This window comes from Galeopterus variegatus, unplaced genomic scaffold (genome assembly GCF_000696425.1).
Source record: "Galeopterus variegatus unplaced genomic scaffold, G_variegatus-3.0.2 Scaffold166, whole genome shotgun sequence".
Classification (NCBI taxonomy): domain Eukaryota; kingdom Metazoa; phylum Chordata; class Mammalia; order Dermoptera; family Cynocephalidae; genus Galeopterus; species Galeopterus variegatus.
Window position 1 is genome coordinate 764571 of NW_007726277.1, and position 14997 is coordinate 779567.

The window sequence follows — 14997 nt, forward strand, 5'->3', positions numbered from 1 at the left end:
TTTAATTTTGTTTGGTTTTACCTCTTTAATTATTACTTTTTATTTAGTGTCAATGCCATTATCTACAAAATTTATCCCTATCACAGTCTCTTTAGAATTAACATTGTACCACTTCATTGAAAATGCAGGAAACTTAAAAAGTAAAATTGTATATATCATATGTATAAAATTATATATATACACACACATATGCACGCACACACACTTGTGTATACATGTGTGTATATATTATTTCTAAACCCCACAATATAAAATTTTGATTTTTGCTTAAATAGTTCATTATCTTCTAAAGAAAAAAAAAATTAAAGATAGTGTTCTGTATTTATCCACATATTATCACTTGTGGTGCTCTTTGTTCCTTTGTCTAGAGAATAGTTTCCACTTGGTGTTGTCTTTCTTTATCCTGAAAAATTTCCTTTATCATTTTTGCAGTGTGAGCCTGCCACATACTCTGTCCTCTGAGACTTCCAGCCAGTAAGATAGCTGATGCTTGTCTCCGTCCAGCCAATTTATGCTGCAGACTGGGGAGTGACTTCAGAGCAAAATGTTCCTTTTTCAATGGAAAAAAATATCTTCCAGTTACTGCCTACAATTGGTTGTTCTGATGGTGCTTTACGTAGTTGTCTTCTGTAATTTATCACAAGTTCAAAACTTTTATCTGGGGTAGATTTGTCTGCCAAGAGGCATGACATGACTGAGACTAGCCCCCTTCATTTGTTCAATGTTAAAATTTATTTTTAAAACTTTAAGTGGTTTATCTATTAAAATAAATAGAAACAAATATACCTACAACATAATGGAAAATTAATAAAATCATCAAGCTGTATCTAAAATACATTTTTAAGAATATTTATTATGAAATCAATATGTATCTATATGCTTTGGGCCAGCCGTGGTTTTCCTTAAACGACACAAATGACTCAAAACAGTACTTCCCAAAGTTTAACGAAATGTTATTAGAATGTAGATTCTAAGTATTCTAAATATTCTAAGGTGGGGACTGAGATTCTGCAGTGCTTTGAAGTGCCCATATAGTACTGCTACTGGTCAATGAAGCTTTTGTGAGAACCTGAAGTAGAGTGACATTGCATAGATTTTGGACCTTATGGCCAGACTGCTCTGAGTTTGACACCCTCTTCTGTGACTTTGTAGCTGTGCCATTTTGGGCAAATAAATGAACAACTTCAGCTTTAGCATACCCGTCCGTGAAACAGAAATAATTACATCTACCTGACAAAACTGTTGTCACACTTACATTGCCAATGTTTGTAAAGTATTTATATCAAAGGGCAAAGTTCAAAGATAATAACAGAAGTTCTCACTAGTTAAACACAAAATTTTTTTATGCTTTTCTAATCAATGATGTAAGTGAGAAAATATTTTTCTTACAATTTTCTAATAAACATCAGATTTCCATATATTTCTTAATTAAGTTATTTCACTTCATATTTCTTCCATACATTGCTATATTCCTTGTCAAATTCATAATCACTTCTCCCTTTTTGGAAGAAAATTTTATTTACCAAACTAATGTCAAATGTGTGAAAGGGAGTGTATGGCTGCTGAAAAGCAAGCAATGTGAAATGAAGTTATTATTCAAGCCGGATTCACTCAGCCCTTCAAATAATTTGCTAGAAAAGGTAAGCTATAACAAAAAATAGTTGTGCAAAAACTCTTTGGGGCATGAAATATGTTTTCACAATTCACATCATGTTGGACAAGTGATGATAAATTTAGAAAGCATTATTAAGATATTTGGAACATAAAATATCTGATTACAAAAATTGGCACTATCTTTTTCCAATACTATTTTAGTCTGAAATTTATTTTTCCCATTTATTACTAGCTATACTTTACATCTGAATGACAACAGAGTGAAATAAAGATGAACACAGTCCCCTGGAGACAACTGTTTCTGTCCCAATAAGAGTGCCAAAATTGTATGTGAAAACCTCTTCTGACTGTATAAATTTCTTATACTCTCTGTCAGAGAATAACTGTTTGCTTTAATATTTAAGCAAAGTTTCTAGATGGCTTCATTTTACTACAAGCTATATGTACATTTTTTAATCAAATGAATATCTATGTATAATATGAACTATGTGCTTTAGTAGACATTATCCAATGCCTTCTCAGAATCCATTTTTTCCCCTCTTTCTTCCTAAAAGAATTTTATCCCCATCAAACCCGGGAAGGTGATCCAGTAACAGTTATGAAACCTGTCTGGTGTAAGTCAATCAATAGCTACTAGCTACTTTCTAACTGACATCATCGAGCTGATGATTATTCATATACGTAGGAAGATCATTCTACCTGGTATGTTGTTACATGAGAATCAGTTTGGGCTGCTATAACAGGAAATACCAGATTGAGAGGTTTAAACAACAAGCATTTATTTCTCACAGTTCTGGAGGCTAAGCCCAAGATCAAAGTGTGGGCAGATTCACTGTCTGGTGAGGGCCCTTGTCCTGGTTTGCAGATGGCTGCCTTCTTATTGAATTCTCACACAGGCGAGAGAGAAGACTCTGGTCTCTTCCTTTTCTTATAAAGGCACTAATATCATGATGACACTCCGCTCTCATGATCTCATCTACACTTAATTGTCTCCCAGAAGCCCACCTCTAAATACCATCACATTGGGAATTACGGCTTCAACATTCAAATTTGGGGTGAACACAAACATTCGGTCCACAGCAAGCATCCTTTATGTTTATATCTGTTTATATTATGCATTTATGTCACTTGTATCTAAAAGTAGCATGCACATATTAATCTACTCATGGGTACTACTTTGTACAAGAGCAATGTCCTTCACCTAAGTTAACTATTCTTGCAATACTGTGTATGCTCTGTTGTTCGAATATTCCCCTCACCCAGATTTTGATGATTGAAAATAATTTTCTCAAGAGAATCTAAGATATCTACAAAATATTTTTTATTAGATTTTCTGACATTGTCCTATATTTAATCTTGTAGGCCAATGTCTGATTTTGTAGAATGATTTAAAGAAGCAACTGACTGTAGTGCTGTGGTCTTACAGAGGGAGGGAACATTCCTAGGGCTACAGAGTGGAGTGTGGGGAAGAGGGGGAGGGGAGAGAGGCTGGGTGGTAATTGGGTGGGGACACGGGGTACAAGAGTAATTTCTGGTAATGGGTATGCCGCCAATATGTATGTGGCCCTCACATCATGGGCACAAGAGGTGACAATTAGCTTTGTAGCTCATGAATATTCTTAATAAATAAAAATAATAATTGTAAAAAAAAATAAAGAAGCCACTGAAAAATGTGCACCTTAAAAAAAAGTCATATCACTGTAATATTCACATTTAGGAAAGAACTAATTATGTCCAGCAAATAATTTTTTAAATTTATAAGCTCATATATCTCAAGTTTGTGGAAGAGAATGGGTGAGCAGCGAGTCCAAAAGATCAGAAGTAATTAATCCCTGTTGTGCTCTAATGGAACAAAATATTTTTTAAAACTCTTCAAATTAATATGATAGGAGCCAACAGATTACTTAAATTCCTGTACATTTTTTTCTTCAAACTATCTCCTAAATAATTGGATTTTGTATATTAATTTTCATTATTCAACAAAAGTTTAGTGGAGTACTATAATGCATTAGACACTGTATTAGGTTCTAAACATAATTAGCAAACTATCCACAGTTCCTTCCGTGATGCAGCATATATCCCAGGGAAAGAAGGAGATCTTGAATTACTTAAATTATTAAAACATTAAAGTAAAATTACATCTGTATTAAATACTAAGAGGCAGAGATTTACTGTTAAGACAGCATGTGATGTGGAAAAATAATTTCAGTAGACTCATTTCCCTTAGTCTTCCCCTTAGTTCCTTGTTTATTCTGGCTATTGAATTTTCTAGATGGTTCTCAGATTATCCCAACATTTGCATTAAATGATCTATCTTCCCCTAAAAATCAGATGACACCTTATCATATATTGAGTTTACATTTAAATTGCTTCTATTTCTAAACTTTACATGTTCTTCATTTCTTTATTTATGTTTTCATTATTAAGTCCCTATAATATTTATACTTTAATATTATGTGTAATATTATATTTATTGTAAAATTTGAACTTCAACACCAGTTTTACAAACTATCAAAGGAAAATATTACTGATATTTTTATTAGAATCACTTTAAATTTATGTGTTAACTTGGGAGAATTGACATCTTCACTAGGTAAAATATTACGATCAATGATCATGATATATCTTTCCATTTGTTTGTGTGTTCTATGAGTCCCTCAGGTGCATATTCATTCACTGAGGCTAAAACTAACGTGTTCTCCTTTAAGTAAAGTGAAGTCTAGAAATGAGAATAGCTCATGACAATCTTTGAAAAAGAAGTGAATAGAGAATCAGATACTCAGTCAAATCTACCACATTATTTGTCAATTACCAATTATGCCACACAGTCTAAAGAAATACCACCACAAAAAAACTCACTCAACTGTGAAAAACAAAATCAAAAAACAAAAAACAAAAACTAGAACAAAAAATCTTGCCAAAAACTTACATCATTTAAGACATACTTAAGAATCAAGTAAAATTAAGGTGATTTCTTCACTGAGACAAGAAGCATAAGAGAAATGCTATATTACAACTCATTCCTGATGTAAATCAAATCATTTTAGATTATTCATGTCTCCCTTATTAAGAACTCTTCAGATTCTAAAGACTGTTATCAAAAAGTAAGGGTGAAAAAGTTAAGTTCTGAAGTTTGTATAGGAAGCAAAGGATTTTAAGTAAAAATGCAGATGCTCTTCAAAATAGAAGTTTCTAAAAATGTGATATTTACAGGACCTCAATAAGATTTTGGTTCATTGCGTCTCTTTCATTCACCTAGAACCAAAGCAAAAAGCAAAAATGATCCAAACTTTAATGGTTCATACAACTGACCTATAGATTTTTTTAGTTTGCTCTGCTTTTAACTTATTGTCCAAAATGTGTATAAATGTTTCTTGGAAAAGTTGTTAAGGGTACAGGGGGAGTTGCTGCTTATTTAAACAATTTTAATGAAGGACTAACCTTTTACATTTAACATTGGTTCCCTTCATTTGTTTTCTGGAAGCAATTCATACACTTTTTTTCCATCCTAAAGGACATAGCATAATGAGCATACATTAGATTATTTAAATGAATGGTTTTAATGAGTTCTTTGAATAGATTCTTTAAAAAGCAAGCATGAAATTGCTTTCCCAGTTGGGATGCTTTAAAATATTTTTAGAAAATTCATATATGAAGCCTTGAAATTCTAACCGATGATTGAAAGGGAGTTTTTAAAATTATAATATGATTTATTCTTACTCATATTACAGAAGACATTATAAAACCCAGCAAGATCTTTGAGTTATTTTAATGGATTGTCACATTTCATATTAATAAGTAGTTATTTATCAATTTAAAGGCTGCAGCTCTTATACACTACATTCATGCAGAAAAACATGTAACTTCTACAACTGGTGAATATTGATTAGATATGGATAAATTTACCTTACATAATGAACATTGTTGCTGTTCCTCAACCCCTTTGAACTCCTGTTCAAGGTATCATGGACTTCAGGTTGTGTGGAATTGACCCATGGTCTCACCACTGTGATTGTTTCAGAAGTTGGCATATACTTCATTTGTTCTCATCAAAGGATTGATCAAGACTCTGACTCAATGATTTTATTTACTTGGGTGTGAATGAGGAAATGTGTAGACCTAGGAACTCCTGGAAATCATTATGCCCCCATGAGAATTACAGACAAATTGGACTCAGGGAGCAGGGTAGAGTTGTGAGCATTGTGGAGAAGATGAACCAGAACCCTGATAAAACTGTTCTGTACTCTTGCCTTGGTTTCAGGCTTTTCTGTTACATAAGGAAGTAAATTTCCTTCATTATTTAAGTCCCTTTAGAACTAAGAATATGAAATCCAAAACTGGTAAGAACTGTCTTTGACAGATATTATTGTCCTAAATATTGCTTTAGAACTATTTATTTAAAGCCTTCAGACAGACTCTTAAAGCTAACATTTAAAAACCAAAACAATCATGTTGGACATAACTAAAAATTGGTTGCTGATCAGTCTTGTAAATGCTGTTATTTTTTACATCATGTGTGCTTTGTATCTGTCAGTCAAAAATATTCACATGCTATTGTATTAGCTTCTCTTAAAAGAAATTAGAAAGAAATATCACATGTTATCATTCATATGTGGGAGCTAAAAAATGTGAGCTCAGAGAAGTAAAGAGTAGGATGGAGGTTCTAGAGGTTGGGGAGGAGAGGGGAGAAGGGAGATAGGGAGAGATTGGTTAGCACATAGAGAATTACAGGTAGATAGGAAGAATAAGTTCTTTCATTCTATAGTAGTGCTAGATGTCTATAACTAACAATAAATTATTATGTATTTTCAAATAGCTAGAAGAGAGGAGTTCAAATGTTCTCATCATAAAAAAATGATAAATGTTTGCAGTGATTGATATGCATCATTAGCTTGATTTGATCATCATACCATGTATACACAGTGTATATTGAATTATTCTGTACCCCATAAATATGTACAATTATTAAGTGTCAATTAAAAAATAAAATAAAATTTCTTACTTTTAAGGGTTAACTGTGTAACATAGCTTTACAAACTCTTGAAAACAGAGAACATTCAATATAAAAGAACATTATGGCAAAATAAACCAGGTTCTGGATATTTTCTCATATGTAAAAAGACTTTGCAACAAATGATCAGTAAGTTTCCTTCCAGTGTTAATGTCCTTTGATCCTATGGAAAATTAAAGATCAAGAGTTTGAGGGAAAAGAGAGGGTGAGAAATCTGGCTCAAGGAGATTATCAGGAAAGGTGGAATCCTTCTCTTCTTTATAAATTAGTTTACTGTCTTTGTACTCTAAGTTTTTAAAGAGTGTTTTTTTTTCTGTTCTCCGCATGGTTTTTCACAAAATACTCTTTGATATTTAAATTTTTCATGATCAGATATTCTTTAGTAAGTTTCTTTTTGTGCAGATAAAAGAACACCGATCTGATGGTAGAGATTTTAGAAACTTGGAGTCTAAAAGCTTCAGAAGTGAAAAGCCTTCCTCATACTATGTGGACCCTTAAAACATGTCCTTCAAGTCATTGCTGAGCCCCTTTTGGAATTCTTTGTTGGTGAAGGACTCATTAGCACCTAAGAAGCTCATTAATTTTTATACAATCCTAACGGTTTGTACCTTCGCCTATATGTTTAGCCAAAATATACTTCTTGGAACTCTAGAAACACATCTGACATATTGCAACTATAGCTAGATATATTATTTTGTAGAAATATGCTATCCTCATTTATCACATTGCCTTTATTTCTGTCGGATTTTTTAAAAAAACATGTAGTACTTACATAATGGCAGTTTAATGGCTTATGACAAAAAAAGAATTTCACCAGTATAGATTGTCTTACTTAAACATCTCCACTGTCATCTTTAGAATCATATTATAAAATTCTTTTTCATTTAATATTATATAGATATTTGAAAAATGATTGAAATGGTAAAACTGTAATTTTCAGAAATGATATGTTTCACTGATTATAATCATACACCTGGTAAGTGTATGTAATATTGCTATTAGTGGACAATTGCATGCTGATACATGGTTATGTGTGAGCATAAGACCTCTGTCCTCTTTGTATAGGGTAAAGGAGTCTCTCTTCATCATATATTTCTTCATATCAGCTTTCTGATTATGCACTGCCCAATGTTATAGAGAAAATCTTAAAAGTATTCCCCCAGTACTCCTCCAGCAGAGCCTAGACTACTTTGTGCTGACAAACAGGATCAATATCTAAATGGATATGGCTTAGCAATATGTCCTTGCACTTTATGAGCTCCATATGAAATAAGTGGTCCATCAAATTTGCTTTGAATTAATTTCATATAACTTGAGAAAATTTAGCTTTGCAACCAAAGGAGACTTCAAATATGTGAAAGCAACCTGTTCTTCCTTAACTTGGGGAAGGTTTGATTTTTAATGGTAGGTTTGTCTTGCAAAAACTTGCTGCAGGGTTTCTGTAAACATTTTATTTTATTTTATTTTTAACCTTTTCTTAACTAGGGTAGTGAAATGAATTTTCTCTTCCTACTACTCTCATTATCAGGATTTTGAACTACCAAGGGTAAGGCAATGGAAAGTGATATTTTGTAATGGAACTCAAAGTAGGAAAGATGAGAAACATATAGCAGAATAATATATTGGCCAGAATTAATGCTTTTTAAACTTTGAAGTGCCTACAGATCACCAGAGGACCTTGTCAAAAAGCAAAATCAGACTCAATAGATTTGTGACAAGCCTGAAATTTTAACAGCATTCTAGGTGATGTTAATGCTGCTGGTCCAAGCACCACACTTTGAGTAGCAAGGGACTAGAATATATGCCAGCTAGACTATGTGCAAACTGTAGATTAACTTTTGTGTTGCAAATGATCTGATAAACTATAATTTACCCTGACAGCAGAACATTATGAGAGTCTTTACTCTCTTCCATTATCCACTTCATGCTTCAAAGCTCTACACCTGTCTTTTTACAATAGCACAATTAGATGGAGCAAATAAAGACCAATAAACTCCCAAGAGATTGGCTAAAGGAAGAGCGGAACTATAAGACTGTATAAACCAAAAGGATTTAAAGTAGCAAAAGTTGGATAAGGAAAGGAAAGAAAAGAGGGTACATATGGTGGGCAGAGAACTTTGAGTAGCATCACAACTTTTGCTGTCTATACACACGTAGGAGTAAACTCCAAAAAGTTCGTGGAAAAATGGAATTAGAAGATAAAAATAAAAATACAAACTTTGTCTCTCAACATAAGCTCCATCAAGCTCAAGACTCTTTAGTAAGCAGTGATACCAGCCATTTAGTCTATCCCTAAAGAACTGAGGGCTGTGGGAATTTAACCATGTTGCTATGTTTTGAATTGTGTCCACCGAAGTTCCAGGTATTAGAACTCAACCCCCACTGTGACAGTGTTAAGATGGTGGGAAATTTTACTATGGTAATGGAAACGTGGGCCCATAAAGAGGTGATTGTATTGTGAGGATTGCATCCCTGTGAATGTATTAATCCGGTGGTCATGGGCACGGTTCTGATGACTTTAAAAGGAGAGTGTATGTGAAGCACTCTCTCACTGGGCTCAGCCACCTGCCATGTGACACCTTGTGTTACCACCAAACCACCAACAAGGTCCTCACCAGATACATTCCCTGGACTTTAGACTTTCCAGCCTCTGAAACTGTAAAGTAAATGGTAAGAGAATTGGGGTGTTACTTATAATCAATACCTGAAAATGTGGAAGCAGCTTTGGATCTGGGTCTTGGGTAGAATTTGGAGAAACAGGCTAGAAAAAGCCTAGATGCTGGTGAGAGCTTGAAAGACAAGGAAATCAGGGAAAGTTTGGAACATCTCAGAGACTGGTTAAATGTTGGTGAGCAGAATGCTGATAGAAATGTGGACAGTAAAGGCCATTCTGAGGAGGTCTCACATGTAAATGAGAAGGAACATATTGGAAATTGGAGCAAAGATCACCCTTGCTATGAACTGGCAAAGAACTTTGCTGCATTTTGTTCATGCCCAAAAGTTTTTATGGAATGTGGAACTTAAAGGTGCTGAACGAGGATATTTGGTAGAAGAAATTTGTAAGCAGCAAAGCATTCAGAAAGCTGTGTGGATACTTGTAAGAGCCTATGCTGAGTCATGGCAGAAGACTCATGACATAAAGTCAGAACTGATAATTCAGAAGAAAGCAGAGGGCAAAAAAATTGGACAACTTTCAGCCTGGCCACATAAAGAGTGAGAAAGTCAGTCTGACAGAGGAAAACAAGGGTGTAGCCCACTGACCTTTTGCTAAGGAGATTAGTACAGAAGACAGGGATTATCAAGAGAAAGGAAAAAAGGGCATTTTAGAGATGTTTGAGGCTGCCCCTCCTATCACAGGCCCAGCAGCCTAGTGAGAGAGAATGGTTTCAAGGAATAGGCCCGAGGCACCTTCCACAAGTTCACTGCCTGAGGCTACCTCAGGATGCTGCTGTTCACACCCCAGCTGATCAAGTTTATCTGGTTAAATTAGTGGCATCCATACAGCATTCATGTGTAGCCTTGGTCGCATCCATGTAGAATTGTCTGCAGGCTCAAAGAATGCCAGAGCTGTGGAGCTTGGGAACCTCCACCCTGATTTCAGAGGATGTGTGGAAAAGCCTAGGGGCCCAGAAAGAGATCTATTGCAGATGCAGATTCACTGCATACATCTTTCACTAAAGTAGTGCAAAGCATAAATGTGGAGTCAGAGCTGTAGCAGAGATATCCCACCAGAGCCATGCCTAGTGGAGCCATGAGAGCAGGACCACCATGGAGACTCCAGATCTATAGAGCTACCCATGTGCAATGCCAGCCTGCAAGAAGTAAACCATGGCTAGAGACCAGGAAATTCATAGGAGTGGAGCTGCCTGATGATTCGGGGAGCCAACACCCATGCCAGTGTGCAAGGAATGCAAAAGACATGGAGTCAAGGTACATGATTCACCAGCTTTGAGATTCAGTGCCTGCCCTGCTGGGTTTCAGACTTGTCTGGGATCTGTTACCCCATGCTTTTGGTCTATTTCTCTCTCTTTTTATACTATTAACTCAAGAAAAATGGGTGTTCATTAAAGATTTTTTTAAGATTAGTAAACAAAGAGAAGTCAGAAGTAGCCAAATCAGGACTATAAGGTTGATGCCTAATGATTTCTCACAGAAACTGTCATAAAATTGCCCTTGTTTGGTGAGAGAAATGAGCAGGAGCATTGTTGTGGGTGAGAAGGACTCTCTGATAAAGATTTCCTAGGCATTATTCATCTAAAGCTTTGGCTAACTTTCTCAATAACACTCCCATAATAAGTAGACATTATTGTTCTCTTGCCCTCCAGAAAGTCAACAAGCAAAATACCGTGAACATCCCAAAAAACTGTTGCCATGACCTCTGCTCTTGACCTGTCTGCTTTTGCTTTGACTGCACCACTTCCATCTCTTGGCAGACACTGCTGTGATTGTGCTTAGTCTTTGGGATTGTACTGGTAAAGCTATGTTTCATCTCCTGTTCACTTTTTCAAACAAATGCTTCAGGACGTTGATCCCACTTATTTAAAATTTCCATTGAAAGTTGCTCTTGTCTGCAGCTGATCTGGCCACAACAGTTTTGGCACCCATCAGGCAGAAAGTTTTCTCAACTATAATTTTTCAGCCAGAATTGTGTAAGCTGAACCAACTGAGATATCTAAGGTGTTGGCTATGGTTTCGCTGTTAATTGTTTGTCCTCTTCATTTAGTGAACAAACAAGGTTAATTTTTTTCTTTCAAATTGATGGTCTTCCTCTGTGGGATTCATCTTCAAAATCATCTCATCCCTTCTTAAAATGGGTTATATATTTGTACACTGATGATTTCTTTGGGGCATTATCCCCATAAACTTTCCATAAAGCATTAATGATTTTGCCATTCTTCTACCGAGGCTTCACCATAAATTTGATGTTTGTTTTTCCTTCAATTTCAACAGAATTTATGTTGCTCTGATAGGAGCTCTTTTCAAACTGATGTCTTATCCTTCTTAGTGCCTCAAGCTAGACCCTGTTCAGACATATTATTACAAGTTATTACAAGTTTATTTTGGTGCAAAAAAATTTTGAAAGCCATGCATAGTTCTTTATAGTATGCATTTTCCATGAGCTTTTTGAAGACCCCTTGTGGGTGTGTGTATGTGTGTATATGCATAAAGATGTAAAACAAATATATGAAAACATATAAAACAAATATATGAAAACATACATATATACACACACATACATATAACAAACAATTTTTGTTCATATTTTAAGATTTAGGTATATCTTAATGGGTGTTTGTATTTGTAAGTTATATGAGCAGAAATTAGTAATAATTATTGATTCAACTTTGAAATAAATATTTCCTTCTTATCTTCCAAATTTCCAGATCAAACTACTAATTGAAAAATATGTTAAGAATGCAAATTGAGCTTTTAAAAAGATTTTAATATTGATATCCATTTAGCCCAAATCAAAAATTTCTTGTGATTTTTCAATTAAGACAATATACAGACATTTTCATGGAGGTTTATACAAAATTACAGCTGTGCAGCAATGTGGGATTTCATAACAAATCTCTGAGTTTTATCGACTCAAGTTATTAATAAATAAATGCAATTTGTATATTTAAACTTTAAAAATAAAAATGATGAATTTTTATTTGTAACTATTTTATGTAATATTGTATAAATAATATTTAGTTTGATAAAAAGAGATTTATGATTAAAAATAAACAAACTTAGTTCCCACATCCACTTCACCTGCAAGTCCTTTCAGATCTACTCTTACTCTCTTATCTTTAGCACCTACTATCTCCCCACCTGGACAATTAATTGCCTCCCAACATGGCTGTTTCAATTTTCTTAGAGTAAACAGAAGCATCACAAACTTCTTCTGCTTAAAAGCCCTTGAGGGCTTTCCATTGGTTTAAAAATAGAGTAAAAAATCCTTATCATTAATTACAAAAGCCTACATCATGTAAATCTTGCTTACCTCTCTGACTTAGATTTCTTGTTCCATGAATACTTTCCTTTGCTCTGCTTCAGCTATGCTGTCCTTTTTTCCATCAGGTTTCTAAATCCATCTTACATCTACCGTGGTTTCTTTGCCATATGTAACTTATCTTCCCAATCCCTCTACCAAGATTTCTCTTAACCAAAATCTTTGCATAGATGACTTGTTTACCAGTGAGACATCTACTTAAATATCTCTTCCTTAGACACAGCATGACTGAACATCCCTTGTGAAACATTCTCTCCTCCCCCACATCTTTACTCTTCATTAACACTTTTTAAAATCACCTTTCTTAACACCTATTGTTATGTAAATTATTTTGGTTATTTACTTGTTTTAGTCTACCCTTTCCTAAACATGTGGCTCTGGTAGACTTGTCATCTCTGAATCTCCAACAGCTAGAATGAATGAATAAATGAATGAGAGGATGAATGGAAGGATTGTCAAAATAAAATACAAATATATATTCACTGCTAGTTTGAAGCTATGTTGCCTATAAATTACTGAACAAATTTTATTGTTGTTTTTTGTTTTTTACATTTTTATTTCTGAGTGGTTGGTATTGTATTAGGATACTAAGATATGAGAAAACAAATTGGTCTAAAATTGTTCTGGAATAGGATTTTGGGGGGTGTTGTAATTTACAATCCCTTCTAGAAAGTAACTAATATTCCCGATAAATGTTTGAGCAATTTTGAGAAGTTAGAGTTACCTTCCTCTCCAAATTACTAACATTAGACCATGCTGTGACAAATAAACTTAAATAAGTCATTCCTTCATTGTAACATTTTTTCTGTGTCTTTTCCAAAGACATTTCTGAGTTGCTTTTTTCTAGTTTGTTTGTTTGTTTCTTTCTTTCATCTTTTGAAGCAAGTCTGAAATAAATTTTGAACATACGCTTTGCTATCGATTGCTTTAAGAATTTGTTGTTATAATTTGCTGTGATTGATGTATGAGGCATTGTTTCTGCGTCCCCAGGTAATTTAGATGTCACATAACAAAATAGTCTTAATGACATAAGTTTGTCTTTAGTGTATCCTATAGTAATATGATGTTACCCTCCTACAAGCTGCTGCATGGACCATGCATTTTTTCTCACATAACAGTTTCTGCGGTTTTGCTTATGCAGCTCCTTAGACCTAGATGGATTTTCCATCCCACTTTGCATATTCAGAACATCTTTAGTCTTTCAGGCACAGCTCATGATCTATCTCTTCCAAAAAAAATCTCCTTTGAATCCTCTAAAACTATTTTATTATCAACTATCAATTAGATGACTTTTGGAAATGTGCAGTTGTTTCTTGCTTTTTAAGTTGTTACAGTACTGGTGGATGACTGGGAGCTAGGTATTCTAAACATAGTATTATCCTGCTCAAGATGCTAATAGTATCTCCATCGAGAAACTGAAGAAAATATTTTTTTCTTTTTTAAACTCATAGAGCCACACATTGTCCCTTTATTAGCCACTGATTACCATCCAGGTGAGTTATACAATCCTCCTAATAAACTGAAGTTTCCTTGATTTCTGGATGTATGTTTGAGTCATCCTTATCTTTCCTACTGGACAAGTGTCAATTTTTTTAAGTAGATGATTATATAGATTTTAATGTGTTCCATTAGACATAATTCATTTAAGTTTGTTAACCAATCCAAAAAAAAGTAAAGTTAATGGTAGACATTTTAGGTAAGTTGAATTAAGTTCTACTCCAAGGGAGAAAAGTAGAGAAGTTATTTTTAGAAAGATGCAGATTGAAGATGACCATCTGGATCATATATAAATAGAAAAATTTCTAGGTAGATACAATGTCCCTTTTCCAGCCATCTTAAAAAAATTTCTTTTATCTATTCCTGACAAAATGGGAAAAAGGAAAACATATCTGATCAAGATTATTGCTACGTTCTCTTGTCACATATGGCACATTTCATTTCATTGTTTTCTAACTAAAATACAAAACAAGTTAAACAAATACATTAGTTATTTAAAGGCTAATTCAGCTGTCACATTTGAAGTTATTTTTATTTGATTTTTCTTAAGTAAGTGATAATACAAAACTCAGAGTGTTGAAGACAATTTAAAGCAACCCCATGGCTCTGAAATTTACAGGACATCAATTTTGAAGTCTCCAAGAAGTATTCTGAGGCTTTAATTTGATGACATTCTGCTGAATTTAGATGAGGCATGCTTAAATGCTCTCTGGCATTGCTCCCTTTGATGCTGGACAGGTCACTTCTGTGCAAGGAAAGAAACAAGCTCTAAAAGACAATTAATGCAAAATGACTCCATCATGGTTGTTAATGGCTCTGCTCTCTTCACCCAGAAGTGAGGGTTAACTTTGCTCTCCACAAAAAATTCTTCTAGCTG

General features: G+C 34.3%; 1 protein-coding gene across 3 annotated transcripts in view; it reads right to left on the reverse strand.

The window, feature by feature from the left end:
- XIRP2 (xin actin-binding repeat containing 2) overlaps positions 1–14997 on the reverse strand; it is a 346249-nt gene that overhangs the window by 249650 nt on the left and 81602 nt on the right. Inside the window, exon 2 of one of the 3 annotated variants that reach the window (XM_008594726.1) lies at positions 14792–14797. The exons of the other annotated variants lie outside the window; for them this stretch is intronic. Coding sequence (XP_008592948.1) covers positions 14792–14797 — 6 coding nt within the window. The remainder of the gene's footprint in view (positions 1–14791; positions 14798–14997) is intronic. 3 annotated transcript variants of the gene reach the window in all.